General features: G+C 57.2%; 4 protein-coding genes across 5 annotated transcripts; 2 read left to right on the forward strand and 2 right to left on the reverse strand.

Annotated features, from left to right (window-relative positions):
* On the reverse strand, positions 1-3904 carry IUM83_08960 (uncharacterized protein; the record flags this gene model as incomplete). Its single annotated transcript, XM_067933366.1, has 10 exons — positions 1-4; positions 218-439; positions 514-826; positions 894-1350; positions 1422-1494; positions 1567-3054; positions 3125-3322; positions 3388-3515; positions 3605-3805; positions 3866-3904. The coding sequence occupies 10 exons, from the start codon at positions 3902-3904 to the stop codon at positions 1-3; spliced, it is 3123 nt and encodes a 1040-aa protein (XP_067781149.1).
* A 365-nt stretch (positions 3905-4269) lies between these two features.
* On the forward strand, positions 4270-5428 carry IUM83_08961 (kinesin-like protein; the record flags this gene model as incomplete). Of its 2 annotated transcripts, XM_067933368.1 has the most annotated exons (7): positions 4270-4375; positions 4457-4518; positions 4588-4653; positions 4737-4838; positions 4931-4977; positions 5062-5179; positions 5261-5428. In XM_067933368.1, 7 exons carry the CDS (start codon positions 4270-4272, stop codon positions 5426-5428), a joined length of 669 nt encoding a protein of 222 aa, XP_067781048.1. The 2 variants fall into 2 exon arrangements, with proteins under 2 accessions (XP_067781048.1, XP_067781049.1); XM_067933367.1 differs by lacking the exon at positions 4588-4653 and having other exon boundaries at positions 4737-4829.
* Positions 5429-7393: 1965 nt separating this feature from the next.
* On the forward strand, positions 7394-9037 carry IUM83_08962 (kinesin-like protein; the record flags this gene model as incomplete). Its single annotated transcript, XM_067933369.1, has 2 exons — positions 7394-7669; positions 7736-9037. 2 exons carry the CDS (start codon positions 7394-7396, stop codon positions 9035-9037), a joined length of 1578 nt encoding a protein of 525 aa, XP_067781151.1.
* A 126-nt stretch (positions 9038-9163) lies between these two features.
* On the reverse strand, positions 9164-10228 carry IUM83_08963 (Agmatine coumaroyltransferase-2; the record flags this gene model as incomplete). The annotated part of the gene is made up of 1 exon (XM_067933370.1): positions 9164-10228. The coding sequence occupies one exon, from the start codon at positions 10226-10228 to the stop codon at positions 9164-9166; it is 1065 nt and encodes a 354-aa protein (XP_067781150.1).
* Positions 10229-14265: the final 4037 nt, after the last annotated feature.

The following is a 14265-nucleotide window of genomic DNA, read 5'->3' on the forward strand; positions in this document are numbered from 1 at the left end:
TCAGCTATACTCTCATTGGGGAGTGTGGCTGTCGTTGCCCGCCACCGAGTTCGATGCTTCACCCAGCGGCAGCGTGCACTTAGACACCGACACCAGCAGCGACGACACAGGCAGAATATATAATGGAGTGCTTGGTGCGTTCGACCCATATGCAGACGCCGAAAGGCAAGTTGAAGTGGACGAAGGTAACATTACACTACCTTATGTCGCCGCCGACGCAGCCGGCTTGCGCACCAGCACGCGGTCGATCAGGTGCACGTTGGAGCGGTCCGTCGTGTTGAACTTGGCGTCCAGCGACGGGTTCTCGAAGTCTATGCGCAGCACGTTGTCCACCTTGGTCACCAGCGGCTTCCAGTAGCTGGGGCGCGTCCACTTGAACGACGGCAGGTTCCTCTCCAGAGACGCGCGCGGCCCGTTGCCTCCGCTCCACTTGGGGTCTCTGTACACAGCAGCAGACAGGATGTTAGTTAACGCAAGCACGGGCGCAAAAGTTGCGGGGTTCCATGGCCGTACCTGCACCAGCGACGCGGCATCTTGTCCACCCCAAATGCGAAGATCTCGAGACAGCCCTCCTTGTCGAAGTGCAGGCGAAGGAAGTTCTTGTAGCTGGCGATGCGCAGCGACGAGAAGGCCTCGTTGTAGTGGCACCCAAAGATGTTAAGCGACAGGTAGAGGTACGTGCCGAAGACGAAGCTCACCACCGGCGTGGCCAGCACCCAGAAGTACGGGAACACGCTCGCGTAGTACGTCCACAGCTCCATCCGCCCGAGGCTCTCAAACCCGGACGCGCAGATCTTGTTCCGGTGCAGTGCCACTACCTCCGGTACTAAGAGGACAAACAGACAACCAGGTTAGGAGTGTCAACAGCAGCTGCAACGTAAACGTAAGCTTACCGTCAAAGATGGTCATGCAGAGCCGCATGAAGTCACCATACAGCGAAGCGAGGCCGAATATGTCGTACTGGCGGATCGCAGAAAAGTCAGGCAGCGTGCTGCTGAAGAAGAGGTACAGCGTGTGCTCGCCTTCGCGTCCCAGCGATCCTCGAACCGAAGCAACTTCGAGAAGGCACTCGTAGACAAGCAGAATGGTGAAGGCAGCAAGGCAGTGGAAGAACGACACGGCCAGACCCATCGCACAGCGCTTCGGCAACGTCGTGCAGTCCGCAAAGCCGATCATCCCGATTAACATACCAATGGAGCACAGTAGCGACACGTACGATGTCGTCAGCATGTCGTACAATACATGCACGAGCTCTTGACAAAACTGTGCCGCTGCCTCCCAGTACGTTGCTGCAGCGTAAATTGACCCAACAGAACAGCGTGGGAACATAGAGAACACCATGGCGAAATACTGCACATAAGGTCCATCAGTAAAAATCCGAAGACAATACCTTGGTCAAAGGCAGCGCGTAGTCAACGTACCCCGACTCCGCCGATCGCATCGAAGCGCCAGTTAATGCGGCGAAAGCCAAACACGTTCAACATCGCGTATCGTCTAAGAAGAAAGTAAGCAGCATCAGTAACGAAACGCGTATACAATGCAATACAAAACAGCTCAGCACAATACCTCGATACGTGCACTGGTGGGTAGCATTTTTTGTGCTCGTAAGATCCGCCGTTCGATGTCAGGGTTGGACAGGGAATATGCGTGGGGTGCAAAAATGCACCTCCACCGCCTGAGATAATCAAATGCTCCGCAGAGCGTTCACGCTCTGGGTTGGGGTCGGACGCCTTGGTGTCCATTGCAACTCGCTTTTCAGTCGTGATATCATCGTGTTGCTTTATGTGTGGGAAGTGCTTGTGGACTGGCGATGAAAAAGAGTGTCTTCGGGGAAGATTAGCTGTGGAGATTTTTAGTCGCGCTGTGCCAAATTGCATGGAGGCCGGGCGCTTCAGCGTGTGCGTCTCCTCCACTAGTGAGTGTCGCGTATAGTTGTGAATATCCCCAGCGAGTCGCACTGTGCATCGTCCTTTGAGCACGTTTTCAATTAGGTAGGATAACTTCGCATCAAGGTTTGACCGGTCTTCGTAGACATCCAAGAGCCACCGCGGTTCGTGTGTCAGCACAATCACCGCGTCGTTGGGGCCCATTTGCGATTGCACCACTCGCTCAAAGAAGCCAAACTGCTCCGTGTCCACGTCATTTTCAAGTGCCAGGTCCACGCCAAACAGCCACCAGCCATGAGGGAGCCTGAGACTGAAGTAGCTTGTCTTCTGAGGGAGCAGCCAGCCACCCAGCCAATCGCGCTGGCAAATATACCGCGTGAACGTGTTCAGACCATCAAACCAATCATGGTTCCCCGGAATCGCGAAAACACTCGGGCCCTCGTAGTCGCGCAACGAGGAACACCCTTCTGGGGCCTTCTTCCTTGTGGAAATAGCCGATGGATGGTAGCTTGGAGGGGGCTTCATGGCGTATTCAAAGCACCGAAACAGTCTAGTCTCATACGTTTTGCTGTCTGGATGCGGGTAGGCAAGGTCTCCACCGATCACTAACGCGTCGCCGCGTGGGAACACGCGCTTAATTGTTTTTGTCTTTGCTTTCTCATTGCTCTCTTGCTCGGATTTCCCGCCATCGCCACTAGAATTATCATCAGGCACTTCGCAGTCCACCTCCAGCTCTGGTTGGGCAAGCAAACGTGCAATCTGGTAACTGCTGTTAAAGCCGTCGCCGCAGTCAGCCATGAAGTCCAACCATACCTCATCCTTCTCAGCTAGATGGTCGAAACAGTAGTCTTCGTCGTTCGGGTGCAGCGCACGTTGCATTGTGCGCATATCAAACCGTCCGAGGAAGATCTTGAGCGAGATGAGCAGATCGAACACTGTGTCAAACAGGAGCATGGAGTACCAGGGCACCATGGGCAAATTTTGTTCGGGTGGCAAACGTTCGTGCCCGTGCTCTCCCTCTGACAACTCATCCACCTCGCTGTCTTCAACTTGATTGGAGAACCAACCGAAGGAGACCATCATGCGAATTCCACTCATACGCTCTAAGAAAAAGTTGGTGATGGCGAGAAACATCCCCATACACCAAATCAAAATTGCGCCACCATAGCTACAACAGAAGCAAGACCAGTGAGATTGATACCGCCCAAAAAAAACTAAACATCCAAACGCGCGTTTACCTGCCAGGTACCAGGGTCTCCACGTCCTCCGACTGAACAAAAGAAAAGATCTGCGCGCAAGCGTGGCTATTGTACGTCCTCGGTTCATCCGGCGACGCAGCACAGTCGTACGTGGCGTCGCAGTGCACGATGAGCGCCACACAGGCGACGCTGATGGCGGCGCTATTGCGCAGCACGTTCATAAAGGACCGAGCCAGGCTGCAGGTCCACCGACAATTAACCATTAGCACCCCCACAAAAACTAGTAGCACATCTCCACTCACGAGACGTGCGCCACGGTCCACGAGAGACCCAGCCGCTTGGCGATCCGGGAGAGGAAGAGCACCATGAGCACCTCCAGCACGATCAGGAACACAAAACTCGCCGAGAAGAAGGGGAACAGCAGCGAAATCTGCATCACGGACGCCAAGAGCTCAGTATTGTAATAGGTACAATACCATTATTGACACAGGAGGTGGCGTATTGGACATTGGGACGCACCGGTTGCTTGATGGTGGAGTCCAGCAGTCCGAGCGCGTGCACGGGCGTGTGCAGCGCGGCGGCGGAGAAGAGCCAGGCGTAGAGCGCCATGGAGACGTAGACGTAGGGCGTCCACGAGTTGAGCAGCTCCCGGTTCCCGACGAAAGGGCTCGTGAAGAAGTAGAAGGCCAGGTAGATCACCAGGTAGAGCGAGAACCAGACCTGCGCACACGGCCGTCAGCGCCGCAGCGAAGGCGGAGGCTCCCCCCACGCAGTACGCACCAGCTGGTCCTCCGCCTTGGTGGACTCGGCGGTCTCCATGGGCCACGGCATCGGCGGCAGACGCATGCTTGTGTGGAGACCAGTATGGGAACTGGAGGTTGAAGCGGGGTATCCATTTTATTAGACAAATGACCCATTGTTGGATCACTATTTCTCCATAATTGATTTTATTCTCAGTAATAGGTATTGATATATTCTATAACATCAATATTGTACCAGTAGTTTGTAAAAATCAACAATTATAACAGACACGAATTATGATTAACACTGTTAAGTGTTATTTAACAACAAGCCTAAAAAGGTAATGGGACCCATTCCATGAACCCTTTATTTAGGTCAACGAGCGTACCCATTCCAACCGGCGGACCCATTCGTCGATCCGAAGAAACCTGAGCCCGAGCGCCATGGCGTCGGCCGAGCTCCCGGCGGAGTTCCTGTCGCTGGAGGCGGACTTCGTGGACAGCAAGATGGCCATCAACAACAGCATCAACGACATCCTGCGCGGCGGAGGTGGGGCTGCCCGCAGCCGCAGCCAGAGCTGACGGGACGACGCTTAGCTGACCTCGGGCAATCTTGCTCTCTTTTCTGCAGCCAACGCCGTCTCCAACGCCTCGCAGATCGCGCAGGCCCGCGTGGTGGAGGCCCAGCGCTGCGTGAGTGATTGGCTGCAATTAATCGCCAATGGAAACGGCGCTGACGAGATGTCGCTGTGCCGTCTGCAGATGAAGCTCATGACGGTGGAAGTGCGCGGCAGACAGCCCAGCTTGAGGAAGGCGATGCAGACGAAGGTGTCTATAGGAGGTGTTGCCTTTGGACGCCTATGCATTCTTGGAGGGCTGATGGATTTCGGGTTGCATATTATATTATCCAGATCAATATGTACCGAGACGAGCTGCAGGGACTGATCCGTGACTTGGAGCGAGCGCAGCTGATGGCTCGAGAGGGCAGGGCGACCTCTAGCACGGTCAACCAGGTGGGTTGAGTACTGCACTGCACTGCAGGGCTTTAGCCGGTGACAGGGTGGGGTTCGGTGGTTTTGACCTTCGTGTCCGGACATGACGACAGACTTCGCAGTACGAACGGTTGATCAAGAACAACGACCGATTGACCAAGTGAGGGCGACGAACTGTAGAAGGGAGTGCTGCGTGCTGCGGGAATTGAAACTGATGGGTCTGAGTGGCTGCTGCTGGCTGCAGGTCTTCCAAGAAGCTCGAGGACACACATCGCATCGTCGCAGAGACGGAAGAGGTTGGCATTGCTGTGCTGGACACGCTCGCACAGCAACGCGAGAGCCTGCTAGGGGCGCACGAGAAGGTCAGTCAGTATCCACAGACGACTTGGTGTATTGTGGATTGAAAATGCTTGCATTACTGACGGCTTTGAGTCGCCGCGTAGGTTCGCGAAACCGGGGCGATGACAACCGAGGCGCGGCGGATCCTGCAGCGGATGACACGCCGGATCATCACCAACACCATCGTGCTGTACACGACCATCTTCGTGCTCATCGTCGCTATCTGCTACGTGCTGTACGCCGACTTCATCAAAGCCACCCGCCTCTTCTAACGCAACGTTGTCCCAACCTGCAACAGCACCAAGAAGAAGGTGGTCAATGTCATGCAAGAAGGAGAGAGACTATCCATTCGCCGCTTAATATTTTGAATGCTTCAACCCCCACAATAGTACATGCATTGGTTTCCTGCAGTTGAAGTTTTCGTGCTCGCGCCCCTCCATCGGTGTCCGTTGGTATTGATCACCACTATCATAATGGCGGAAGAGCACCGATCGCCGCGCGGTGGCGTCTCGGCCCGCTCCTCCGTCGCCTACTCCGGCCGTCAGGTGCCTCTTGTCGACTTGGCCTTCCAAGGAGACGACGTCAGCGAGTCCCCGGTCAACATGCCGCCGTCCCGGTCACGTTTTCAACTGGAAGACGAGTACGTGGCTCCAAACACCAGTCGGGTAGCAGGTGGGGGCGGTATCCCAGTCTCTGCATTGCCCCGAGCTGCTGCCTCCTGGCACGCGGGCAACGGCAGTGCAGCAGGTTACGATACTTCGCCACAAATGGGGCTGGCGGACGAGTCCGCCATGATGGAGGCCTCGGACCCCGCACTCTTCCAAGCCGCAGTGGAGGAACACGCACGACGACTCGGGATCGAGCCTTCGGTTGATGCAGAGTTCTTGTGGATTGCAAGGGAGTCACTCGTTGCTCCATTACCCGAAGGCTGGTACCATGTTACAGCAACTGCAACAGGGCAACCGTACTACTACAACGAGATCTCTGGGGAGAGTCGATGGGACCACCCGAGCGACGACCAATTCCGACAGCTTTTCAGAGAAGCGAAGCAGAAGCAGTTGATGCAGGGTAAGGCGCATGCCTTCCGAGACCCACACCCGGCAAGGTATTATGATGCAGGAAGTGGCTATCAGAGCGGAGTAGAGTGGCAGGATAACGAACAGGATCATCGGCAAATGCAGTACGCGGCGCGGACACAGCAAGGTTGGGATCGACGACAGGTACAAGGATATTATCAAGGGTACGAAACACCGTACAAAGCGCCTCAAGCTCAAGTTTATTCACCGAAAGAAGAAGCGGGGGTTAGGAATTATTATGTCGCCGATTCGGAGAGCACGCCCGTGTCGACTGAAAGGCAGCAAAATGGCGCCCCCAGAGGTGAAAGCCAGCTTGTTCGAAAACTACAGGAGATGGAGGAACAGAAGGCGAAAGATGATGAAGTTATCACGGGGATGAAGACGGAAGTTGGTGAGCTTAAAAGACAACTTGCAACCCGCGACCAAGCGCTGGAAGCCGTGAAGAACGAAGTCGGCCAGCTTAATGGGAAATTGATTGAGTTTACTCAGCAAATGGAGGAGAGCACGATAGAGCGAGAGGAGATAGTCGTGGCGAACCAAACGCTCAAGAGGGAGCTATCACTGGCTCGGTCAGGGATGGAAGGAAGCACCAAAGCCCATGAGGAGCTACTGGAGGAACATCAAGCAGTTACAAAAGAGCTAGCTCTCGCGAAAGCAAAGCTGAAGGAGGTTCAATTGAAGCATCGCGGAGAAGCAGAGGATGTGGAGAGCCTCCAAAGCCAGCTTTCAAGCGAACAGACTGCACGGGCTCAACTGGAGCAACAACTAGAACAAGCCACGAAGCAGCAATCGGGAATGACGAGGAAGTTTGAGGCAGCGCAAGCTACAATTCGGAGGTTGCAAGAGGACCTCAGTAGAAAGCGCGAGACGGAGGAAAAAGAGAATGGGGAGGCCGTTGTTGCAGCCGCAGAAGCTGCTGCGACTGCTGCTGCAACGATCAAGGTTATCGGAGACCAACTTGCTGATAAAGAGAGAGAGTTAGAAGCAGAGCGAACACGGGTCCTCTCTTTGCAGCAAGAAATTGAGCAGCTCAGGTCAAGTCAAGCAGAAGCCAAGGATTCGCTTGAACAGGATCTGCAAAAACAGCTCGGGGATTCTGTAGCTGAAGCAAATACAAGTCGGAAGGAGCTCCAGGCTGCAAAGGTTAGCTTGACCTCTGTTATGGCGGAGAAAGTGGCATTGGGGAAGCAGTTTGAAGAGTGCAAGATCACAAGTGCCGCGCAGATTAGCGAACTCGAAGATCAGCAGCGCACGCTAAAACGCGAGTTTCGTGCCATGGAGCGCGAATTCAAGACGCAGCAAGGTCTATCAAAGGAGATGGAGGACGAAATCGCGTCACTAAAACTAGCTCTGGAAAGCGCCGAGACGAAGCTCTCATCGGTAGCGCAGACTATTCAAAAGGAACGTATGGAAGCGTATGCAGAAGCACAGCAAGCGGTAAGCCGGAGCTTTTCAAGCGGAAGTGTTGCGCCTTGTACTAACTTTTGATTCGTGATTTTGTAGAGCGCCGAAATTGTCCGCCAGGCGAACGAGGAGAAAGCTCGTGTTGCTGAATTATACACACAAGAAATGCTTGCTCGACGGAAGCTGCATAATCGCCTTATGGAGCTGCAGGGTAACATTCGTGTGTTTTGCCGAGTGCGTCCGATCCAGCCGGTTGAGCTCAAGAGCGAGCAGTCCGCATTGGCTGTCTTTTTCCGCGAAAATGATCACGAAAGCCTCGATCTCTTCGTTGGTAGTGAAGCTGGTGACAAGGCCAACCAGATCGGGCAGAAGCACGCTTTTGAGTTCGACCACGTCTTTCAACCCAACAGCACGCAAGAGCAAGTGTTTGAGCAGACCCGTGCTCTCGTGGTGAGCGCACTCGATGGCTTCAACGTCTGCATTTTTGCGTATGGTCAAACCGGATCGGGCAAGACACATACGATGGAAGGGCCGGAGAGCGACCGTGGCGTGAACTTTCGTGCGCTGCGTGAGCTGTTCACTATCCGCGACGACCGCATGGCAGTAGGAAACTTTGAGTGCTCCATGAAGCTGAGCATTTTGGAAGTGTACAACGAGACCATCGTGGATTTATTAGAAGGTGGTGGCCGTGCTCCAGGAGCAGCCTCTCCAGCCGTAGTCAAAGGTTTGGACGTGCGAGTGGGCAAGAACGGTGTGTACGTTGAGAACCTGATTGAAGTGGAAGTGTTCAACGAAGGTGACGTGCTCGATCTAATGCGCTTGGGCCACTCGCATCGTAGTGTGGGCTCGCACGACTTCAATGAGCACTCGAGTCGCTCACATCTTGTGCTGTCCATTACCCTTGAGACCGGCATGAAGGCCGATGCTCGGAGGCGAATTTCCAAGCTGCATCTCATCGATTTGGCCGGATCTGAGCGTGTTAGCAAGACTGCAGCCAGCGGACAGCGCCTGAAGGAGGCGCAGAATATCAATCGCTCGCTGTCAGCGCTAGGTGACGTGATTGCCGCGCTCGGTGCGAGCAGCAAACACGTGCCGTACCGAAACTCCAAACTCACGTTCTTGCTGCAAGACTCGCTGAGTGGCAACTCGAAGGTGCTCATGTTCGTGAATGTGAGTCCCGTGCAGTGGAATGCATGGGAAACTCTTTGCTCCCTCAACTTCGCGTCACGCTGCCGCAGTGTCGCTTTGGGCCAGGCCAAGGCTGCCACTGCCACCCCCGCCGGAGCACCGACACAAGGCAACGGAATGCAAGCCACCATGAGTATGAGCGCCATGATTCCCAACAGCAACGGTGGTGGGCGAACCACGGCCCCAGGCACGAGACCTGCACCAAACCGGTGACCACCACACGTAGCGCCTAGCGATTTTAACGAAACAAGCTGGACGATGGCGATGGGAGGATAGAACACACTTTATTTTGCTAATTAAGAGTCGGAGGAATGAATAGGGGGGCACACAACTACCCTTTTACATGTTTGTGAGCTCCACCAGCACGGCCTCTACGTCACCATTGTACCGTTCCAGCAAGTCGCAGCAGAGCTCCTCGTCCAAGTGCACCATGATCCCCCGGAGCAGCTCAAGCTGCTGGGCCCAGTGGCTGTCGGTCTCCGCAATGGCCTCCTCGGCCGAGTTGTTGACGACGTCCCACTCGCGGTCCTCGTCCTCGTCACACAGCGTGTCCGCGTCGGACTCATAGGCCGTCTCAGGCGCTCGCTGCTGCTCTTCTGCGTCGGCAGGGACGAGCGCTGGGGGCTCCTCGTCGCTGCTGTCGACCTCATGTGCCAGTAGTGACGTCGACTCGGACACCACTGACGAAACGGACTGGCGCAAGTCCACGGTCACCGCCACTTCCGACGATGGCGGCGCGACAGGCGAAGGCTTGACGAATTCCGTTGGGTCGAACGCGTCGACCCGGTCGTATCCGGAACCGCTGGCGGACCGGCGGCGCTCGATGCCCGCTGCAACGGCCGAGCTGGCGCGTCGCAGGCGCGTGCTCACGCCCGAGCGCGCCGATAATAGCGACCCGCGGCCGCGCTCGAGCACCTCGCTGTTGCGGATGTGGTTGATGGCGGCGCCGGCGTGCGAGACGGCGCCACCGGCGAGCCGCACGAGCGAGTCGCGGCCCTTCTCCAGCAGCTCGCTCTTGCGCAGGCTGGTGGTGGCCTCGCGGGCCAGGCGCGCGAGCTCCACGACCTTCTGCAGCACGGGCGCCACCACCTTGTCGCGGAACGACACGCGCGCCAGCACGCAGAAGTGCAGCGTGCGCGGCTGGCCGGCCTCGCCCATGGCCAGCAGCACGTGGCAGGCCTCGTCGAACTCGAGCGCGTGCGACAGCGTCACCACGTCGCCCTCTTCGTCGCGGTACACGAGCGTCCAGCCGCGGCCCGCCAGCCGCGGGAACAGCTCGCGCACCGTGTCCAGCACCAGCTCGTAGCTCAGCACGCGCGCCTTGAGGTCCTCGGAGCGCAGCGGCACCGTCACGCGGTGGGTCTCGCCGGCGTAGCTCAGCTTCAGCACGACGCTCTCGGCCATGGCTTGGTAATGTTTGTGGGTGGGGAGGTGGAGTCGACGTGCGGCTCAGAGCGCCTTTTCAAGAATGAGCAGCTCTGACAGCATCACGGCTCTGGGTTGCGACAGGGACGGGGATGGTGCCGGAGCCTGCGCGGAACGGGGGTATGCGTTTTGCGCAGGTTCGAGTTGGCAGCGGTTGTGTCGAGATGCGAGGTGAGACCGACATCGAGTCTCGCAGGTTTCCGCCACGATGGGATTTGACAGCGGCTTCAAGGTGGACTACGCACTAAGTGCGAATTTGCACCGAAAGGGCGCTCCCCCTCGTCGGGCAACTGAGACGATGCGGATAGTGAAACGGAGTTGTGAAGAATAAGGTTGCGTGATGAGAGGAACGCGGGGTGGACCACGCGAATAAATCTTCACGCGCTGCAGCTGCTGCGGATCATTTAGAACTGCCATTGGATGTAAATCAGCGATACGGAGCGCGCGCTGATTACCAGGCACTGTTGTTTGAGGCGCCCTGCCTTCCCGCAATGCCTCGCGTGCCGAGTCCTGCTTACGTGGCCGGATGCCGCGGCGATCCGGGATCGACCAGCCGATCGGCGACAGGCCGCCGCGGCTCGAAGCGTGGGCTGCGAGAACGTTGCGGCGCCGCTTCGGTCTCAGATATGGACGACGTAGCGGCTGCGGGCCATTCAAAATGAGATCTCGCGCTGGCGGGTCCAGAGTGCCACCTTCTCCTCAAAGCTGTGTCCCGCCGGGAACCTTCCCGGCAAATAAGACGGCGTCTCACACGAAATGTCACGGGCGTGTAGCTGGCATGCAGGATCGCTAGAAGAGCGCAATGCACTGCATCCACCCACCCAGCAGGCCCGACAGCCTGCTGCTGGCAGCACCTGCTGGGAGGAGCCGTATCTTGCAACGCTGCCCATGTTAACAGAACAGGATCTATCGCCCGTTGCAGGGTGTCCGCTGCGCCCTTTCATGCGAAGAAATGTGGACCACATCATGTACCACGTCACATATTTGAGTTCATCATGCAGCACAACTCGCTGGCGCTCTGGGTTGGTGAACCGAGACGAACGACACCAAGCTACAATGTACTGTAATGTACGGGGCCCTCACTCCAAGCGAGGCGACATGGCCCTTTTGCCAGCACAAGAGCCATGTCGCTTTCGCGTTGCTGCTCAACAGCCTGTTGAGGTTACACACCGCAACATGTAACAGCTTAACACAGGTCAAATCTCGATGCAGTTCCTCGATCTCACGCTCCACACATATTCACACGTGTTAGCCTCTCTCTACATGCACACAGTGCATTGCATTGCATGCACCGAGTGCAATGCGTTGACAAATGCTATGTGTACGTTGCCGCGTGAACAATTCGGATGATGGGGTCGATGTAACACTGCGACTTGTGGTGGAAACGTCAACACCGCGCTTTCGCGTGGTGTCCTGAGGGCTCCGCGCTACATGTGCTTGCAATGCTGCATTGCTAGTGCAGTTGGAGACGTAGTGTCAAGCAGTAATGCGCGGATGGGCCCACCGATCTCCAATGCCACCGTGGCTGTTATGATGGCTAGGATAGCTAATTGTGGTGGTGCAAATCGGGACATCGCAGTGCTAAGCGCGACAGGCAGCACTGAACACTGCTGCCTGTTGCGCCAATCCGATATCCTCAGTTCCCACGCATTGGTTGCCAATGTCAATTTGGTACACTGGCCACTGCAGCTGCAGAGCACAAAACCACCGGCGCACTTCCACCAGCTCTCACCGCTTCCACCCGGAGCTCGTGGATTCGTGGCTGCAAGACGCTTGCGGACGCTTCTGCAGCTGCAGTGCAGCGTGATGACTGCCGCTGTCAATAGAGTCCGGAGGTGATGACACGAGCCGTAACTGGCCTCGCACCCGCGTCGTCAATGAACGCCTGACAGCTGCAGCCAACACGGAGCTCGCTGCGATCATCCTCGTTGACGGCCACTCGCCTCAGCGCTCGTCAGGAGTTTATTGACGGCACACCTGCCTTGCAAATCACAGTCTCTCTTGCTCGTTGTCGGCTCTCTAGGAGAGACTTTTCCGCCGGCCGAGCTCAGCGTCACCGCATCAAGCGCCGACTTTGGTCGCCACGTGATCCCGATTGGCTCGGCATGATATCGCAAGACAGACACGCAGCAAGGTGTCAAGGCCGACTCGTTGGCGCCGGAGAACTGCCCACCTTGCGAGATGTCCCAGCCGCGAGGGCGTCCTCGCTGCTGCCAAATCAGCAACGCACGCAGCAGCAGAAGTAGGCGGCGGCGATGGAAGTCCTGGAACTGGTCCGCGTTGGGCTGTTTCAAAGCGTGTTTCTGCAGTTCCCATTGCGAGAGGTTGCGAAAAAGGTATCGACAATCAATCTTCAACATCGACTCCCATTGAGGACAACTGCCGCCCCGAAACCGACTGTGAACGGCCCGCAATGCATCGACTCCCCCCGCTGAAGTTCCATTCGCGGCGCCTGCGTGTGGCTTAGCAGACTGCAGGGCGACACATGCATACATGTACCCCAACTTGTGAAGACTTGATGCCAGTGCAGTAAGACAGCCGCTATCCAAGGTTGATTCAAGAAACCTGGAGCCGACTGACCACATTCTTACCTCGACACCACAACGTGTCAACCACGGCACCTACGGCAACCAGCCGGCCCATGGCCTGGTCGCGGCGGCTGATAAGTCCAGCGGCCGCAGCCAGCGCCAATCTCGAGTTCCCTGCCTGTCGACCGGTCGACGTTGGCTAGGAACTCGCATCATTTTGGTGCGGGGCAACTTTTTCACGCCCGCGGTTGTCAGTAATGACCGTGGGCGGCATCGAATCCAGTCGCCGCACAGCAGACGCTTCCCTCGTGAACCACTCACGCCTCAATGTGCGTGCTCCCTACTCGCCATTTTCGGCGTGGACTGGCATCCTGGATCCGAGCAGGGCCTGGAGGCCACACAGAGACGCGATTTGTTTGCAGTTGAAGTTTACATTCCTGAAAGATACTTTTTTGACGACGCACTTGGCAGCTTGTGGGGCTAATGCATCGGTCGAGCCGCGCTGGACTGGTAGCGGCCGACGACGCGCTGGTTTGCCATCAACTCGCGTTGTCTTAGCCGGTCGGTTGGTCGACCAGCTAAAGCGCGTGAGGCTCTGCGTGGCCACAAACACGCGCCTTACTGCGTTGTGGGAAATGAGCCGGAGTCCATGGCTCGAGGACAGAGGCGTCCCACGTCGAAGGCCGTCGTGGCATGACAATGCTGGCCCCAAGGCTGCAGTTCAAGTGCCCGCGGCGCGACGCGACGATGAGCTTCCTCGCTGGAGCCCGGGCTCCCAAATCTCGGTGTCCTCTTGTCTTTGGTCGCTGGCTGCGCAGCGGACCTCGCCGTCGCCGCCACCGCAACGCGTCCTTTTTGCATGGGCCCATGGAGAAGGCCGACAACGGGAAGCTCCGCCGGCGCCGCGCTGCGTCCAGCTCGCCGCTGTGCAGTTCCCCCGCCAGCGCTGACCAGACCGCGGCCGGAGCAGGTCTCTCGCCCACACGATCGACGGGCACACGCGTTTGTCAAACGAGTCGCCGCCCAGCGTGACATAAAGGTGACCGCGGTTCTCCATTGGGCCTGGAGCCAAGGTGCTCGCCCTACAACTTGCGCGCAAGGTAGAACTGGTCGCCGAGGGCGTTGGTCCGCCCCACCGGCCACTTCTTGCAGCAGGACGGCTCATTTTTCTGGAAGACGAACTAACACCCGGCGCGTCACGGGCCGGGGCCTGCCAAATTCACGCGGTCTCTGCGCTCGAAACACCGGATCGTTGCTGAACCCTCCAAGCGGCATGCTGAATCGCGTGTGACGTGTGCTCCGGGCTTCCTCGCGGCGGCTCCCCCTCTCCGAAACCTCCCCACCCGGGGCGCGCTTGCCACCTCCCGCGCCATTCTTCGATCTGCTCCGTCCCGACCAAAGCCCGAGTCACTATCGCTTTCTCGGACGCAGCAGCAATAGGAAGCTCACCAGCAGCCCACCACCACCCAAGCCAAGCCAAGCACCGCA

This window comes from Phytophthora cinnamomi, assembly GCF_018691715.1.
Source record: "Phytophthora cinnamomi strain GKB4 chromosome Unknown Contig120, whole genome shotgun sequence".
NCBI lineage: Eukaryota > Oomycota > Peronosporomycetes > Peronosporales > Peronosporaceae > Phytophthora > Phytophthora cinnamomi.